The sequence below is a fragment of the Dysidea avara genome, chromosome 1, assembly GCF_963678975.1.
Source record: "Dysidea avara chromosome 1, odDysAvar1.4, whole genome shotgun sequence".
Classification (NCBI taxonomy): Eukaryota; Metazoa; Porifera; class Demospongiae; order Dictyoceratida; family Dysideidae; genus Dysidea; species Dysidea avara.
In genome coordinates this window covers 14,559,570-14,574,778 of record NC_089272.1, presented here as the reverse complement: position 1 = coordinate 14,574,778, position 15,209 = coordinate 14,559,570, and the positions used below count along the sequence as shown (strand labels likewise).

The 15,209-nt window shown below is 40.8% G+C and overlaps 2 protein-coding genes and 1 long non-coding RNA gene across 6 annotated transcripts; 2 read left to right on the top strand and 1 right to left on the bottom strand.

The window, feature by feature from the left end:
• On the top strand, positions 1 to 2,257 carry LOC136257392 (uncharacterized). Of its 4 annotated transcripts, none has more exons than XM_066050583.1 (8): positions 1 to 252; positions 307 to 487; positions 536 to 698; positions 825 to 951; positions 1,205 to 1,358; positions 1,449 to 1,541; positions 1,987 to 2,051; positions 2,111 to 2,257. In XM_066050583.1, the coding sequence occupies exons 4-8, from the start codon at positions 908 to 910 to the stop codon at positions 2,184 to 2,186; spliced, it is 432 nt and encodes a 143-aa protein (XP_065906655.1). In that variant the 5' UTR covers positions 1 to 252; positions 307 to 487; positions 536 to 698; positions 825 to 907; the 3' UTR covers positions 2,187 to 2,257. The 4 variants fall into 4 exon arrangements, with proteins under 4 accessions (XP_065906655.1, XP_065906663.1, XP_065906671.1 ...); XM_066050591.1 differs by having other exon boundaries at positions 1 to 487; positions 1,205 to 1,269; positions 1,330 to 1,358; XM_066050599.1 differs by having other exon boundaries at positions 1 to 487; positions 1,205 to 1,269; positions 1,330 to 1,358; positions 1,409 to 1,541.
• Positions 2,258 to 2,476: 219 nt separating this feature from the next.
• LOC136257413 (uncharacterized) lies at positions 2,477 to 2,958 on the bottom strand. The gene is made up of 3 exons (XR_010701974.1): positions 2,686 to 2,958; positions 2,561 to 2,632; positions 2,477 to 2,511 (listed from the first exon to the last, which is right to left on the bottom strand). It is a non-coding gene; the product is annotated as an uncharacterized lncRNA (long non-coding RNA).
• A 7,071-nt stretch (positions 2,959 to 10,029) lies between these two features.
• LOC136259874 (uncharacterized) lies at positions 10,030 to 14,559 on the top strand. The gene is made up of 2 exons (XM_066053464.1): positions 10,030 to 10,738; positions 10,796 to 14,559. Exons 1-2 carry the CDS (start codon positions 10,030 to 10,032, stop codon positions 14,557 to 14,559), a joined length of 4,473 nt encoding a protein of 1,490 aa, XP_065909536.1.
• The last annotated feature ends 650 nt before the right edge of the window (positions 14,560 to 15,209 follow it).

Below are 15,209 nucleotides of genomic sequence, written 5' to 3'. Positions count from 1 at the left end.
TTTAGGGGAAATCTCGTGGAAAGTCCCTAATTACCTTAAGCGGACACTCATGATACGTGGTTTTAAATTGAATGGTTTAAGAATGTAACTGGATGGTGAGACGTACTTTAATCGGCTCGACTTTACTGAGAAACTCGAGCCCCTCGTGAGAAACTACATCGCTTGAGCAACGCTTGAAAAAGTAAGAGTCAAGAATACTGAGGGACTCTATGATATATGCCGGTCTTGAATGCTAACGAAACGAGGAGTGAAGTTTGTGCAACGTGTCACATCGCCACACACTGATTCACCGTGTTTGTGCGATAGGGTTTTTGGACCTGTCCACCAGATGTTGAAAGGAAATTCATTCCAACTTGTGAAGTTGTTGGTATACTCATTGTTGGGGTCCATGGGGACATCGATGATCATTTACCAGTCAGCTGTAAGTAATGTCACAACAGAAGGAAAGGAACCATTTCCATACCCCTATGGCATACTGATTTTCCAGGTCAGTTTATGTACACCCAACCACAGAAATGTAGAACTTTGGTTGCAGGTGGAAAATAAACACCTTTTTACTCAGTTACAAGAGATTCACCCAGCTGGGATAAAATGTTGAAGTGAATGTCATTAGTACCTACTTGCGGTTCATCAGGTATTGGACAATTCCAAGTGTCCAGATTATGCGGTTGTCCTCATGTTCAAGTTTACACGTTTAGGCAAGTTCCACAACATCCTATAATCTATTACTATATCAGTGTGGAATAATGCTTATATAATATTTTTCATATTCCAGGCTTTAGGTATGTGTATTGTATTTAACACCTGCTTGTTGGTTTTTGCAGGCCATCTGGTCATACTGGTTTATCCACTAGCAATTGAATGTGATCATGGTACATATGTAAGTTGAGACCATGCAGGAACAAAGATGAGACCATGCAGGAACAAAGATACAGGTGTCATGAATTTCAGGTCAGTTGACATTCAGAGGAATTGTATTATTGCAATTGTTCTTTTTGTAGTTATCAATTATCAGTGACCAGTTTGTGATAGCGTACTTTTGTTTGACTAATGACCAAATGTTCTGGTTTACATGCTTACCCAACAGTTATGTTACTCACTTAACCTGCATATGGGATATATATTTTTAGTTCATTTTTATTATTCATCCTTTATTGGTACAGCCCGGCATATTGATTTTTTGCACATTCTCTTTTTAATTCAGTGCCTGCTGGATTGTTTTGTCAGATATCGAAACAGATCTCTTTGGTGTTGCGACCGATGTTCCAGGTCAGTTTGCATGTGTGTTTAATTTAAGGTTGACTTCAGTGCCTGCTTATTCTTTTACAGGTCTCGGTATTGAGTGTCATGAATTTCAGGTCAGTTGACGTGCAGAAGAATTGTATTATTGCAATTGTTGTTTTTGCAGTTATCAATTATCACTGTATACTAGTGATGTGAATTTGCAGGTCAATCTACTCAGATGTATCAGGCATAGTGTTGATGGGTTCGAACAAGTATCCAGTGTAGACTGTAGTGGCATCAAGGGTGTTAATTTCCAGGTCAGTTTACATGTTGTGATGTTAGTGATTTTTTCCTAGTACCCAGATATTAAGTGTATTGTATTTAATGCCCACCTGTTATGTTTTTAAATTATGGTATATCAGTGTAGACAGTGCAACAGTAAGCCTTCTGTGTTGTAGTAACTATCTGTTTCATAATATTATGCTGTTGTCCCGGAATGGCACAATTTTTGGGCAACCAGTGTGAAGTCCAGTGGTACAAACATTGTATTATGACCAAGTTGTGATAGCGTACTTTTGTTTGACTAATGTCCTAATGTTCTGGTTTGACTAATGTCCTAATGTTCTGGTTTAACATGCTTACCCAACTGTTATGTTATTCATTCACTTCGCCTGGAATATAATTTTTGTTCATTTTGATTATCCATGCTATTATTGACACAGCCCGGCATATTGATTTTTTGTACATTCTCTTTTAATTCAGTGCCTGCTAGATTGTGTCATCAGATATCGAAACAAGTGTTTTTGGTGTTGCGACCGATGTTCCAGGTCAGTTGCATGAGTGTTTAATTTAAGGTTAACTTCAGTGCCTGCTTATTCTTTTACAGGTCTCAGTATCGTCATGCTGACATACAAGAAATCATCACTATTGTTGGAACTATTTTTAGTCAAGTCTTGATGTGATGTTAATTAACGTTGTTACACATTGTTGTATGTTTACCATATGGCAAGAAATTATCATGGCCATCATGAAATTTGAATATTGTGTAAGTTGTGTGGACCAACCCCAACTCATACATGGTCACTGGCAAACCACGAACCACATTCGAGCCACAACACCACCAACCACATTCGAGCAATCCATTACAAAATTTTGTTGCACCATTTGTGTGTGCATAATACTTAATAAAAGCCACAACACAAGCTACATGGTACATACTACATAGAGGTGGTAACCCCTAAAGGCTTGTTACCTTTTGTATTCACCTTACCGGCCTTTGTGGTTAATCTATTAAAAATTACATGTAAATAGAGAATTGAAGAGTATGCTTAAGCACCTTCGCTAGTGATTTTGTTCTTCAAACCATAAGACAACTGGCGATTTATAAACGCTCGCATGGGGTGTGGTACTAAATGGAATTTAAAAGATTTCTGCTTAAAATGCCATCCCTTGGGAACTTACGGTTCAGCACGCTGTCACAACTTGTTTATCAGGCATTAGAGTTTGTGTCCACGTCGTGTCTTTAAAAGTTATTGTAGGGATTAGAGATTGATTGAAGAAAATACGCGTATAGGCAAACCAGGATTGGATAATGTCAGTGCTAGATGGACTATACAAACACGACTATGTTGACTGGTATAACGTGACAGTAGTTGTAACATAAGGTAGAGAAATAAAGTGAAATACGCCTATTTTTTATTTTGCGATGGTTATTTTTTATTTTAGCGAGGTCGCAAGAAAACTATAACGACTCCTAAAGATTTTTTATCACGTAACGCAATACAAATCTATTGAGAGATGTTGCATAATTTAGGACTAATATTGCAAAACCGGCCCTAAACGTAAATAACTCACAGTAGTGGCCGCGTGTCTTTTATTGGGCGTGCGCTTTGTAGTTTCTTGGCCGCGCGATTCACTACTGTGAGTCTTGATATATATATATATATATAACTACATTGTTTATCCTACTGAATTTGTCTTACAAAAGCGATTATATTATTTCATAAATAGGGGGAAATGGCTCTAAGAGTTACAATTTAAATTAATAATGTAAATGCTTTGATCTGCTGAATTTATATACTGCTATTTAAGCTGGTGTATAGAGTAATAGTATCAGAAATCTAACAAATATACTTACATTGGATGTAAAATGTAGTTGTGAAGATTGAAACGATGTTATTATATTAATGCTTTTTTCAGGTTCAATATGGAGTCTATAGAAGTAATGTATCATTCATGCACTAACTATAGTACAGTAACTACTAATGGCCTGAGGATTTACATATTGCACGGACTCAAAATTGAGCTCATACCTGAACCTTTTATATTGTAGACTGTACTTTATACTGCACACAGTATCACCTAAATTGAGTCTAGGTGATTTTTTTTCCCTGAACAGATTCAGACAACCATTACAAATTCGTGGCATTCATCTCTGTCAAACAGACACCAACAGTTATCTTCACCTACTTTGATTTTCTGCATAGTACTCTACACAACTGCTGCTCACAGTGCTGTACAAAAGCTACAGTAGCAGCTATAAGGTTGTGTCTCCTCTACAAGTTAGTAGGTTACTGACCTATTGGTAAATTGATCAGTGTATAGCCTGCTGATGATATAATAAAATTCCACAATGCTTTCCTTTAACAATAAAATACTCTAATCCTAAACAGCCTAGCTGTAAAAAAGGTTATGGCCCCGGAAAGGCCATGATGAAAAAAGATGTGAAATCTAAGGTGGCGGCCAAGAAATGGCTGAGATGGTAGGTTAATGATAAAAAGCTTAATCACAACAGTTAAGGTGTATTTGGTGAAAAGACCAAGTGGCACCAAATTCACCTGCATTGTCGTTATTGAAATTTTTACCATTAACCTACCATCACAGCCATTTCTTGGCTGCCACCTTGGATTTCACATCGTTTTTCACTAATACCTTTTTGGGGGCCGCACACGTTTTTTACAACTTGATTCTTTTGGATTAGGTTTCACTTCCACTACCAGAGAAGTATGCCATGAAAGGTCAATGGTTTTCTCATGAAATATTAAATCGCCCCTATGAAATGTACCATGAAAGTCAATTCATGGTATGCCATGGGTTGTTTCATAGGCCATGAAATGTATCTCCAGATCAGATTATCATGGTAATTTCAGGGTGTTGCAGAAATTTCATGTGTGCAGTACCCATGAAACATTCATGGGATAAACCATAGATATTTTCATGGGTATTTCATGGTTATTTTCATGGCAATTTCATGCACTGTATCTGGTAGTGAATTCGTTTGCATTTGTATACCCTAAAGTGGGGGCGTTTTTTAAAAACCTGTCTTTCATTCTTTACCATGCACAGAAAGAAGAAAAAGAGTAAAAGCAGATTCTTTAATACCTTAACTATTTTTGTAATTATATATAAATTTATTTATTACATGCAAATTCTTCTCAGTCTTAGTGTTGAAATCATAAAGAGTAATGATAGTGTTGAAATGCTGAGGAAGAGGTTAAGGAATATCATAGAAGAGATTATTGCAAACTGGATGTTTTATGCACAAGAGTTGATTCAGAACAAGAATTTCACCACTCCAGAAAACTGCACTGCTCATATGAATCCTTGTACCTTACAGTACATGTAGTTGTATGTTAATTAATTAAACATTACATTATAATTGTGTATATACTTAAAGTTTGCTGTATTAATTTTATCTAACCAATTAAAGAATATCTTTGAGTGTTTATCAATGTACTATGCAGAGGTGTAACTGAACAGAGCAAAGTGAAAGGGCAAAGATGAGTTCCCTAAAGTCTATTGCTCTGCAGGAGAATATTATGTTCTAAAAATAGCCTATCATGCTTTTCAAAAGTTAAGCCTATTTGAGATAAACCAGTTTGTGTGTTAACTGCTCTATTAGAGTATATAAACATATTAACAAAATTAATGTTAAAATATTACAGGCATGAGTAAGTCTAGGGTAGATACAGTATTACAAGATGAATGTTGCATATATTCTCTATAAGGTGATTTGTTTGCAACTGAACTCTCAACAAGACGATTTGTTTCTAGCTGATCGATCTCTTTATAGTGCACCTTGATTGTAACTGAACTCTCTACAGGATGGTTTCTTTGTAGCTGATCTCTCTAAAGGGTGACTTGTTTCTAGCTTATCTCTCTACAGAGCGACTTGTTTCTAGCTGAACTCTCTATAGAAATTTCTGTTTGCAATTGAACTCTCTACAGGATGGTTTCTTTGTAGCTGATCTCTCTACAGGATGACTTGTTTCTAGCTGATCTCTCTACATGGTGACTTGTTTCTAGCTGAACTCTCTATAGAAATTTCTGTTTGCAATTGAACTCTCTACAGGATGGTTTCTTTGTAGCTGATCTCTCTACAGGATGACTTGTTTCTAGCTGATCTCTCTACACGGTGACTTGTTTCTAGTTGAACTCTCTATAGGGTTTTCTGTTTGTAATCGAACTCTGTACAGGATGGTTTCTTGGTAGCTGATCTCTCTACAGGGTAACTTGTTTCCAGCTGATCTCTCTACAGGGTGACTTGTTTTTAGAAGATCTCTCTACACGGTGACTTGTTTCTGGCTGAACTCTCTATAGGCTTATCTGTTTGTAATTGAACTCTCTACAGGATGGTTTCTTTGTAGCTGATCTCTCTACAGGATGACTTGTTTCTAGCTGATCTCTCTACACGGTGACTTGTTTCTAGCTGAACTCTCTATAGAAATTTCTGTTTGCAATTGAACTCTCTACAGGATGGTTTCTTTGTAGCTGATCTCTCTACAGGATGACTTGTTTCTAGCTGATCTCTCTACACGGTGACTTGTTTCTAGTTGAACTCTCTATAGGGTTTTCTGTTTGTAATCGAACTCTGTACAGGATGGTTTCTTGGTAGCTGATCTCTCTACAGGGTAACTTGTTTCCAGCTGATCTCTCTACAGGGTGACTTGTTTTTAGAAGATCTCTCTACACAGTGACTTGTTTCTGGCTGAACTCTCTATAGGGTTATCTGTTTGTAATTGAACTCTCTACAGGATGGTTTCTTTGTAGCTGCTCTCTCTACGGCTGACTTGTTTCTAGCTGATCTCTCTACAGGGTGACTTGTTTTTAGATGATCTCTCTACACGGTGACTTGTTTCTGGCTGAACTCTCTATAGGGTTATCTGTTTGTAATTGAACTCTCTACAGGATGGTTTCTTTGTAGCTGATCTCTCTACAGGATGACTTGTTTCTAGCTGATCTCTCTACATGGTGACTTGTTTCTAGTTGAACTCTCTATAGGGTTTTCTGTTTGTAATTGAACTCTGTACAGGATGGTTTCTTGGTAGCTGATCTCTCTACAGGGTAACTTGTTTCCAGCTGATCTCTCTACAGGGTGACTTGTTTTTAGATGATCTCTCTACACGGTGACTTGTTTCTGGCTGAACTCTCTATAGGGTTATCTGTTTGTAATTGAACTCTCTACAGGATGGTTTCTTTGTAGCTGCTCTCTCTACGGCTGACTTGTTTCTAGCTGATCTCTCTACAGGGTGAACTTGTTTCTGGCTGAACTCTCTACAGATTATTTGTTTGCAGCTGAACTCTCTAGATGGTGGTTTCTTTGTAGCTGGACTCTCTACAAGGTGATTTCTTCTAGTATGATCTCTCTACAGGGTTATCTGTTCGTAGCTGAACTTTCTACAGGGTGATTTTTTTTGCAGCTGAACTCTTTATATGATGGTTTCTTTGTATGTACAGTGAAATCTCAGTTATCCTGACCCCACTTATCTGGATCCTCAGTTAACCGAACTACGAAAATGACTGTTCTGTTAGAGTAGTGACTGTTCTATTAGGGTAGTGGATAATATAGATTTTTTTTAAAAGTTCTTCACACTGTTTTAAGGTTATTTATACACAATTTCAGAGATACGGACTTCTCAGACTTATGGACCAACCCTGGTCCCAAGAGGTTCAGACAACTAAGGTTCCACTGTACAAGGTAACTTCTTCTAGCTGATCTCTCTATAGGGTGACTTGTTTGTAGTTGAACTATCTTCAGGGTGACTTGTTTGTAGTTGAACTCTCTTCAAGGTGATCCTTCTAGCTGATCTCTCTACAGGATGACTTTTTCTAGCTGAATTCTCTACAGGGTGATCTGTTCATAGCTGTACTCTCTACAGGGTGATATATTTGCAGCTGAACTCTCTGCATGATGGTTTCTTTGTAACTAAACTCTCTATAAGGTGATGTCTTGTAGCTGATCTCTCTACTGGATGACTAATTGTTTCTAGCTGACCTCTCTATAGAGTTATAACTTTCTCTATCAAGTTCTAACATGTTTGTACAGCTGAACTCTTTACAGAGTAGTTTTTTTGATTGGTAGCTGAACTCTCCAGCTACACAGTGACTTGTTTGTACTACAGAGTGACTTGTTTGTAGCTGAACTTTCTACAGAGTGACTTACTTGTAGCTGAATATCCATAAAGTAACTTGTTTTTAGCTGATCTAGATGAACTCTCTACATGGGTAGCTTTTTTGTAGCTGAACCCTTTACACAGTGACTTATTTGTAGCTGAATTCTCTACAGAGTGACTTGTTGCAGCTGAACTCTCTACAAGGTGACTTGTTTATAGCTTAATTCTCTTCAGTGTGACTTATAATGTTCTGAATCTATACAGCAACATATTTCTAGCTGAGCTCTCTACAGGGTGACTTGCTTGTAGCTGAATTGTCTATAAGATTAACTGTTTGTAGCTGAACTCCCTAAAGAAATAACTTGCAATGTCATATAATTCTATAATGGAGTAAGTTATAAACGTAGCTGAATGCTCTATTAGGGTGACTGTTCTATTAGAATATCTCGATCTCGCATATGCTACACGTATACGTACTTGGCTTTGGAATCATAACTCAGTGGTTTGTAATCCGATTCTTCTGTACTACTGCAAGAACTTTCGATGATAATTATTCCAGCTACACACCGATTTTCAGCTCATTGCTCTAAGCGGTTTGCCTGTAGGCGTGAAAACTAATAGTCTTTTTAATCATAAAAATCGATCGCGTAATTGTGACACAAGTTGGGTTTTGTGTCATATCTCGATGGCCTTTAACTGGATTCCTTTCAAACTTAAAAAAGGTACTCCTACGATAGTTACTCCATCTGCATAGCAATTTTCAGCTCATTCCTTCAAGCGGTTTACCCTGTGGGCGTGACAGACCTTCGACCTTACTGTATTTTACGCAAATAATCGATCATAACATCCTGAATATTCATTGTCTTAGATTGACTGACACTTAATACTGTTACTATTATTAGCTATTGCAATTACTGCACATGTGTGACTCTAATATATTAGATTATATTATTTATTACAGGTAATTTATAAGGCTAAACAGCCTGTTACACCTGATCAACAGGTAAAAAAGTACAAGTAGACTAATTACATACATTTATACATAGTGTTAGATGAATAATGGTCAATCAATTTCTTAAAATCATCAACTGATGCTGCACATGCTACTTCTTGGGGTAAATTATTCCATGGTTCAACAACTCTACTTGTAAAAAAATATTTCCTGGCATCTGTTCTTGAAAAATATTTAAATAGCTTAAATGTATGACCTCTGGTATGGGTAATGGGTGAAAAAGTAAAAAAATCAGAATGGTCTATATCATACTCATCATGTAGCATATTGTAGACAGCAATCATGTCACCTCTATAACGTCTATAATGTAATGATGGCAAGTTAAGTACTTTCAATCGTTCCTCGTAGTCAAGATTTCTTATAGATTTGATCATTCTAGTTGCTTTCCGTTGGATTTTTTCTAATTTTTGGATGTCTGTTTTATAGTAAGGTCCCCAAACCAAGTTACCATATTCTAAAATAGGACGTACTATTAGGTTGGTATTAGGCGCGAACACGTGTTGTAGTTTGTAGTTTCGTCTCCTCTATCTGGGGCCAGAATCGATCGTTCTACCCTATCAAACCACTATACATCACATTGGTGCTGTGACGAAACATCGAGATGGAAAACATCCAACGTCTCCGGACCAGACGACGCGCTACCAAATCCAGTGTGACTAAACTTCTAGGGAAAGTTGATGGCATCCTTCCCGCCGATCTTGAAGGCGTCAACTCACAATCGGTCAAGGAAGCAGCGAAGCTGATGGCCGATACTACACTTTGCCAACTCAAGGCTAAGCAAGGCCAGCTGGTCGAGCTGAACAATGCAATCGCTGAAAAGATTGATGATGAGACAGAGTTGGAAGAGGACATTTCGAAAGCTGATGCTTACCAATTTGATTTAGACGAGCGTAGCTATAGCCTTTCTCACCGAGTTTCTACGGAAAGCTAGCCAAGCGCCACCTGCTAAGCCTACTGATGCTCATACCATACTACCAACCTCACCGCCGCCCACGGACTCCTCAGCTGTGCATTCTGATACTCAGCTCCCAGTGACAACTGATTCACTAACCTCATTGCCAGTTGTGAAGCCGACAGAGGATACTGTGAGTAAATCACATAAGCCATTAATAGTTGCAGACACACACCATAACGTCAGCCGACTCCCAAAACTGATCCTGCCTACCTTTAGTGGGGATCCAATTCAATGGCAGACGTTTTGGGATTCGTTTGATGCTGCTGTACACTCGAATGTTGGTCATAATGATGTGCAAAAATTTAATTACTTGCGAGCACAACTACATGGGGATGCTGCTCGTGTTATTGCTGGGTTTACCCTCACTGAAAGGAATTACACACAATCACTTGAGTACGTTGTTGAAGGATAGATTTGGGCAGCCATATAAGATTATCAATGCCCACATGGAGGCGTTACTCAACCTCACTAAGCCATCTAACAACTTGGCTAGTTTACAGGGCTTTCATGATACCATAGAAAGGCACATGAGGTCACTACCAGCACTTGGCAAGTCTCCTGAATCTTATGGTATGCTATTGACCTCATCCATACTTAGTAAACTACCTGTTGAAACCAAACGGCATATGGCACGTGAGCACTATGAGACAGAATGGTACATTAAGGATGTGATGGCTGCCATTCGCAAGGAAGTCCAAATTTTTGAAATGAGTTATCAACATGGCAGTAAACCCAGCAATTACGACAGCTTCCCACCATCCACCAGTTCCTTCCACACAGCTACACACAAGGGCCACCACCATCGTGATGGTCAACAGAGGAAGGAACCTGTATGTGTCTTCTGTAAGGGAGGCCACAAGGCTGGTGTATGTAACAGTGTAACAGACCCTAAGGAGAGGTTATCAATTGTGAAGCGAGACAATTTGTGCTTCAACTGTCTTGCCAGGCACAAGGTGACACAATGCACCTCTAAGTTCACATGTAGAGAGTGCAAAAAGCGACACCACACCAGCCTCTGCCACGCCTTCCTTACAGAAACCACACAATCACAACCTGACCAACAGACCTCAGCATTACCCAATGCACAAGCACCTGCAACTGACAATGCTGCATTTACCACAATGACACCTGCTCCTCTCTCAGCATTATATACCAGTGTATGCTTATTGAAGACAGCCATTGCTGAAGTGTCATAAGCAACCACCACTACAGAAGGAAAAATTCTGTTTGATGAGGGAGCGCAGTGCTCTTTCATCACACAAGCACTGGATGATGAACTGTGTCTTCATCCAACCCACCGTGAGACTATCTCACTATCATCCTTTGGAGGGCAGGTGTCCTCGTCCAGAAGCCTTGAGGTAGCAACACTCTTTGTACACACCCTGAACTTTGCTGGTATCCCAATTTCGGTCCTCATTGTTCAGCAGTTGGCAGCCCCCATCCGAAACTCAGTGCGTACCCACCTGAGTGAAGTTCCATATCTGAAGGGCCTCACATTGGCTCATCCAGTAACCGGGGATGAGAACTTCCAAATCTCAATTCTCATTGGGGCTGACCACTACTGGCGTTTCGTGCAAGATGAGGTAATTCGGGGTGATGGTCCCACAGCAGTTCAATCACGACTAGGCTACCTATTGTCTGGCCCACTTCCCTTATCTCAACCCATTAATTCAACTAACTTACACATAGCTATACTATCGTGTACCACAGAAACCAGTGACCTATTCCAATTCTGGAATTCAGAGTCTGCAAGCTTGTCACCCACTGCAGACACTCCAGATAACAATGTGTTCCTCCAGCAATACATGAAAAGCCATATCACTATACGATCAGATGGTGCCTATAGCTTGCGCTTTCCCTGGAGAGAGGATCACCCTCCTCTCCCATCTAATTATTTTATCTGCTCGAAACGAACTAGGTCCCTAGCACATCGATTGTCCAAAACACCAGAGCTACTGAAAACATATGGAACCATCATTAAAGATCAAGAACAAAAAGGCTTCATAGAAAGAGTAGAGAGTGGCAGTCACACACATAATGTACACTACATTCCCCATCATCCAGTCAGAAAAGACTCGGCCACCACACCTATCCGAATAGTGTACGACTGCAGTTGCAAACAGTCTCGCAACAATCCTAGCCTTAATGACTGCCTTTCAGCAGGCCCCCCGTTCCTCACAGATCTTTGCACCATTCTTCTCTGTTTCCGACTACATACAATTGCGCTTTCAGCTGACATCGAGAAAGCCTTTCTCCATGTGTATTTAGACGAATCAGACAGTGACAGTACACATTTTTTATGGCTGTCAGATCCCACTGATGAGAACAGCCCCTTTGTGATCTATAGATTCCGAGTTGTGCTATTTGGAGCTACTAGTTCTCCTTTCATGCTGTATGCAGCACTTAGCTTCCACCTAATTCGGAATTCCTCTGCAACATCACAGGATCTACTTCACAATCTTTACGTAGACAATGTTGTGTCTGGTTGCCGTAGTGAGGAAGCTGCACACAAATATTTCATTGAGTCTCGTTCAGTACTTGGTAGGACAGGTTTCAACCTACGCTCCTGGTCCTCGAACTGTGATTGCCTTCAGCAGGTAGCATCACAGCACAAGGTTGCTGAACCAAGCAACCCAGTCAAAGTACTAGGAATGTACTGGAACACTGAGAGTGATATGTTCTATGTCTCCCCCAACCTAGACACAAAATTTCCACCTACAATGACTAAGCGAGAGGTTCTCAAGTGGTCATCAAGCATTTTTGGACTACTATCACCTGTCACGATCTCCGCAAAGCTCTTCCTACAACAGCTATGGCAAGAGCATTTAGAGTGGGACACTACACTTGACTCCAGTCTGTGCACTCAATGGATCACCATTGCTGCGAACATTGCACAAGCCACAACTCTGTCCTTCTCCCGCAAGTACAATATTGTTTTTCCAGTACCTCAGGGTGTTTCCACTAGTCTGCATGTGTTTGCTGACGCAAGCTTAAAGGCCTACGGCGCAGTTGCCTTTATCCAACAAGGGCAAGGACCAGCCTCAATACTGATGTCCAAGACTAGAGCTGCACCATTGAAGCAGCTAACCCTGCCCAAAATGGAATTAAATGCAGCTGTACTTGCGGCCAGGCTAGCTCACTTTATTATGAAATCCCTGACAATCAATGTGACTGTTCATTTGTGGTCAGATAGTCAGATAGTTCTGCATTGGATTAATAGCCAGAAAACATTGAAGCCATATGTAAGTCATAGGGTTGCTGAGATTCACTCTGTTTCCAATAGGTGGAAGTACTGTCCGTCTGCAGAAAATCCAGCAGATCTCCTGACAAGAGGGATAACCTTTCAACAGCTCAGCTCATCTACCATGTGGCTACAGGGACCACCATGGTTGTCATCTCAACAACGTTGGCCAGTCTGGGACCCTACAGGAGTGCTCCTATCACAATCAGAAATTGACTTAGAAAAAGCAGATCAAAGCTCGCACACCGAACAAGATGAAAGCGACCCATCAGTTACCCTCCTGAACATCATACATATCAAGAGGTACAGTAGCTTAAAGAGATTGCTTGCAGTAACTGCCTATGTGTTGCGCCTTGTCAACAATACAAGACATCTCCTAACTGTCAGCACAAGGTATCTAACCCCAGCAGAGATGTCTACAGCAAACCTGAAGGTCCTTGAAGCTGTTCAACATGCAGAATTTCCCAGAGAGATCTCTAACTTGACTTCAAAATCTCGACGGCTCCCACTGGTAAGAAAGCTCAGGCTATTCTTGGATCAGAACCAGCTGATTAGATGTGGTGGCCACATCCACAATGCTCCACTTTCAGAGCTTACAAGGTTTCCCTACTTGCTGCCATCTAAACACCATTACACAAACCTTGTGATCATACAAGCACACATAACACAACGTCACGGAGGCGTGAACTCCACCCTGACGGTTATCCGGCAGCAGTACTGGATACCATCAGGAAGACAGCGCATCCGCTCACTGCTCTGGAAGTGTGTAATCTGCAGAAAGGTTTCATGCAGACCATATTCAGCGCCAGACCCTCCACCACTTGTGAAATGCCGAGTCAATATGGCTAATCCGTTCGAAGTCACCAGAGTGGATTTCACTGGTGCGCTGTACGTCCGGAGCAGTGAAGGTGAATGCAAGGCCTACATTTGCCTCTTCACCTGCGCTGTTTCCAGAGCAATCCATCTGGAAATAGTTGTTGATCTAACTGTTGCGTGTTTCTTACAGGCATTCCGTCGCTTCGCCAGCAGAAGATCTCTGCCAAGATTAATGCTCTCTGACAATGCCTCCACATACTTGGCTGCGGCCGAGGAGCTCAAGAGCCTATTATCATCTGAGGAACTAGCTGAGAGTCTTTCAAGGAGAGGCGTTGATTGGCGTTTTATCCCCAAACGTGCCCCCTGGTTTGGGGGATTTTGGGAAAGACTTGTTGGGCTCACGAAGTCAGTTCTGAAGAAGATATTGGGCCGCAGTCATGTCACATTGGACAGTCTCCAGACCATAGTGGTGGAGGTAGAAGCTGTGCTGAACAACCGTCCGCTAACCCATGTTTCTGCTGATGTCAATGACATAGACCCCATAACACCATCCCACCTCCTATATGGCCGACCCATTGTCTCCCTGCCTTATCAGAGAGTAGAAGATGATGAGATAGATGACCCAACATACGGTGATGATGCAGACATTAGGAAGAGGACTAAGGCTCAAGCACTGCTCTTCAAGCATTTTTGGACCAGATGGCAGAAGGAGTATCTGACCTCGCTTCGAGAATTCCATCGCTCAACAGGCAATAACACACAGATGATAGGAGTTGGTGATGTTGTCCTCATCCACGATGATGCTCCCCGGATTCAGTGGAGACTAGGTGTTGTTGAATATCTTAACAAGCAACGATGGATTTGCTCATTCTGCAAATGTCAGGACATTCACTGGTCAGACAAATCGACCGATAACTAAGCTCTATCCTCTTGAGGTCACAGCAGCAGAGTTGCCACGATCAACACGTGAGGATAATGTTCAAAACAAACAGCCCACTGTGGAAGAGATGTCAAGACCAGTTCGTCGAGCAGCAGTGAAGGGACGCCAGAGGGTACAGCAATGGACTGGTGCTCTTTGTGCCCCCCCGGAGGAAGTCTTAGATTGACTGACACTTAATACTGTTACTAATATTAGCTATTGCAATTACTGCACATGTGAGACTCTAATATATTAGGTTGGTATTAGGCGCGAACACGTGTTGTAGCTTGTAGTTTCGTTTCCTCTATCTGGGGCCAGAATCGGTCGTTCTACCCTATCAAACCACTATGCATCACATTCATCGGATTCCTACTAAACTTGGTCCTGCCATTCGCCTTAATAAGCCCTTTACGTGTGCTAAATTTCAGCCCGATTGGATCGGATCATGTATTCGTGTTTTATGGCGGATTTTGCAGCTGGGGTCTATTCTACGGAACAGAATGATGGACTAAATTACGGAACGGAACGCTTTCTCAAATTGAAGCCTGCAGTTTACCGTTGCTGAAACTGCTCTTACATGTTATCGACGGACCTTCAGAGGGTGATTAAACATGCTCTCAAGAAAGATAGAAACAATTAAAGGACTGATT

Excerpts from the sequence above, each read along its gene's own strand:
- LOC136259874 (XM_066053464.1), top strand. The coding sequence starts at position 10,030 with ATGGAGGCGTTACTCAACCTCACTAAGCCATCTAACAACTTGGCTAGT. Across the intron at positions 10,739-10,795 it reads TCTCTCAGCATTATATACCA|AAGGAAAAATTCTGTTTGAT; the intron begins GTGTATGCTTAT and ends CCACCACTACAG.
- LOC136257392 (XM_066050583.1), top strand. The coding sequence starts at position 908 with ATGAGACCATGCAGGAACAAAGATACAGGTGTCATGAATTTCAG. Across the intron at positions 952-1,204 it reads ACAGGTGTCATGAATTTCAG|TGCCTGCTGGATTGTTTTGT; the intron begins GTCAGTTGACAT and ends TTTTTAATTCAG. Across the intron at positions 2,052-2,110 it reads TGTTGCGACCGATGTTCCAG|GTCTCAGTATCGTCATGCTG; the intron begins GTCAGTTGCATG and ends ATTCTTTTACAG.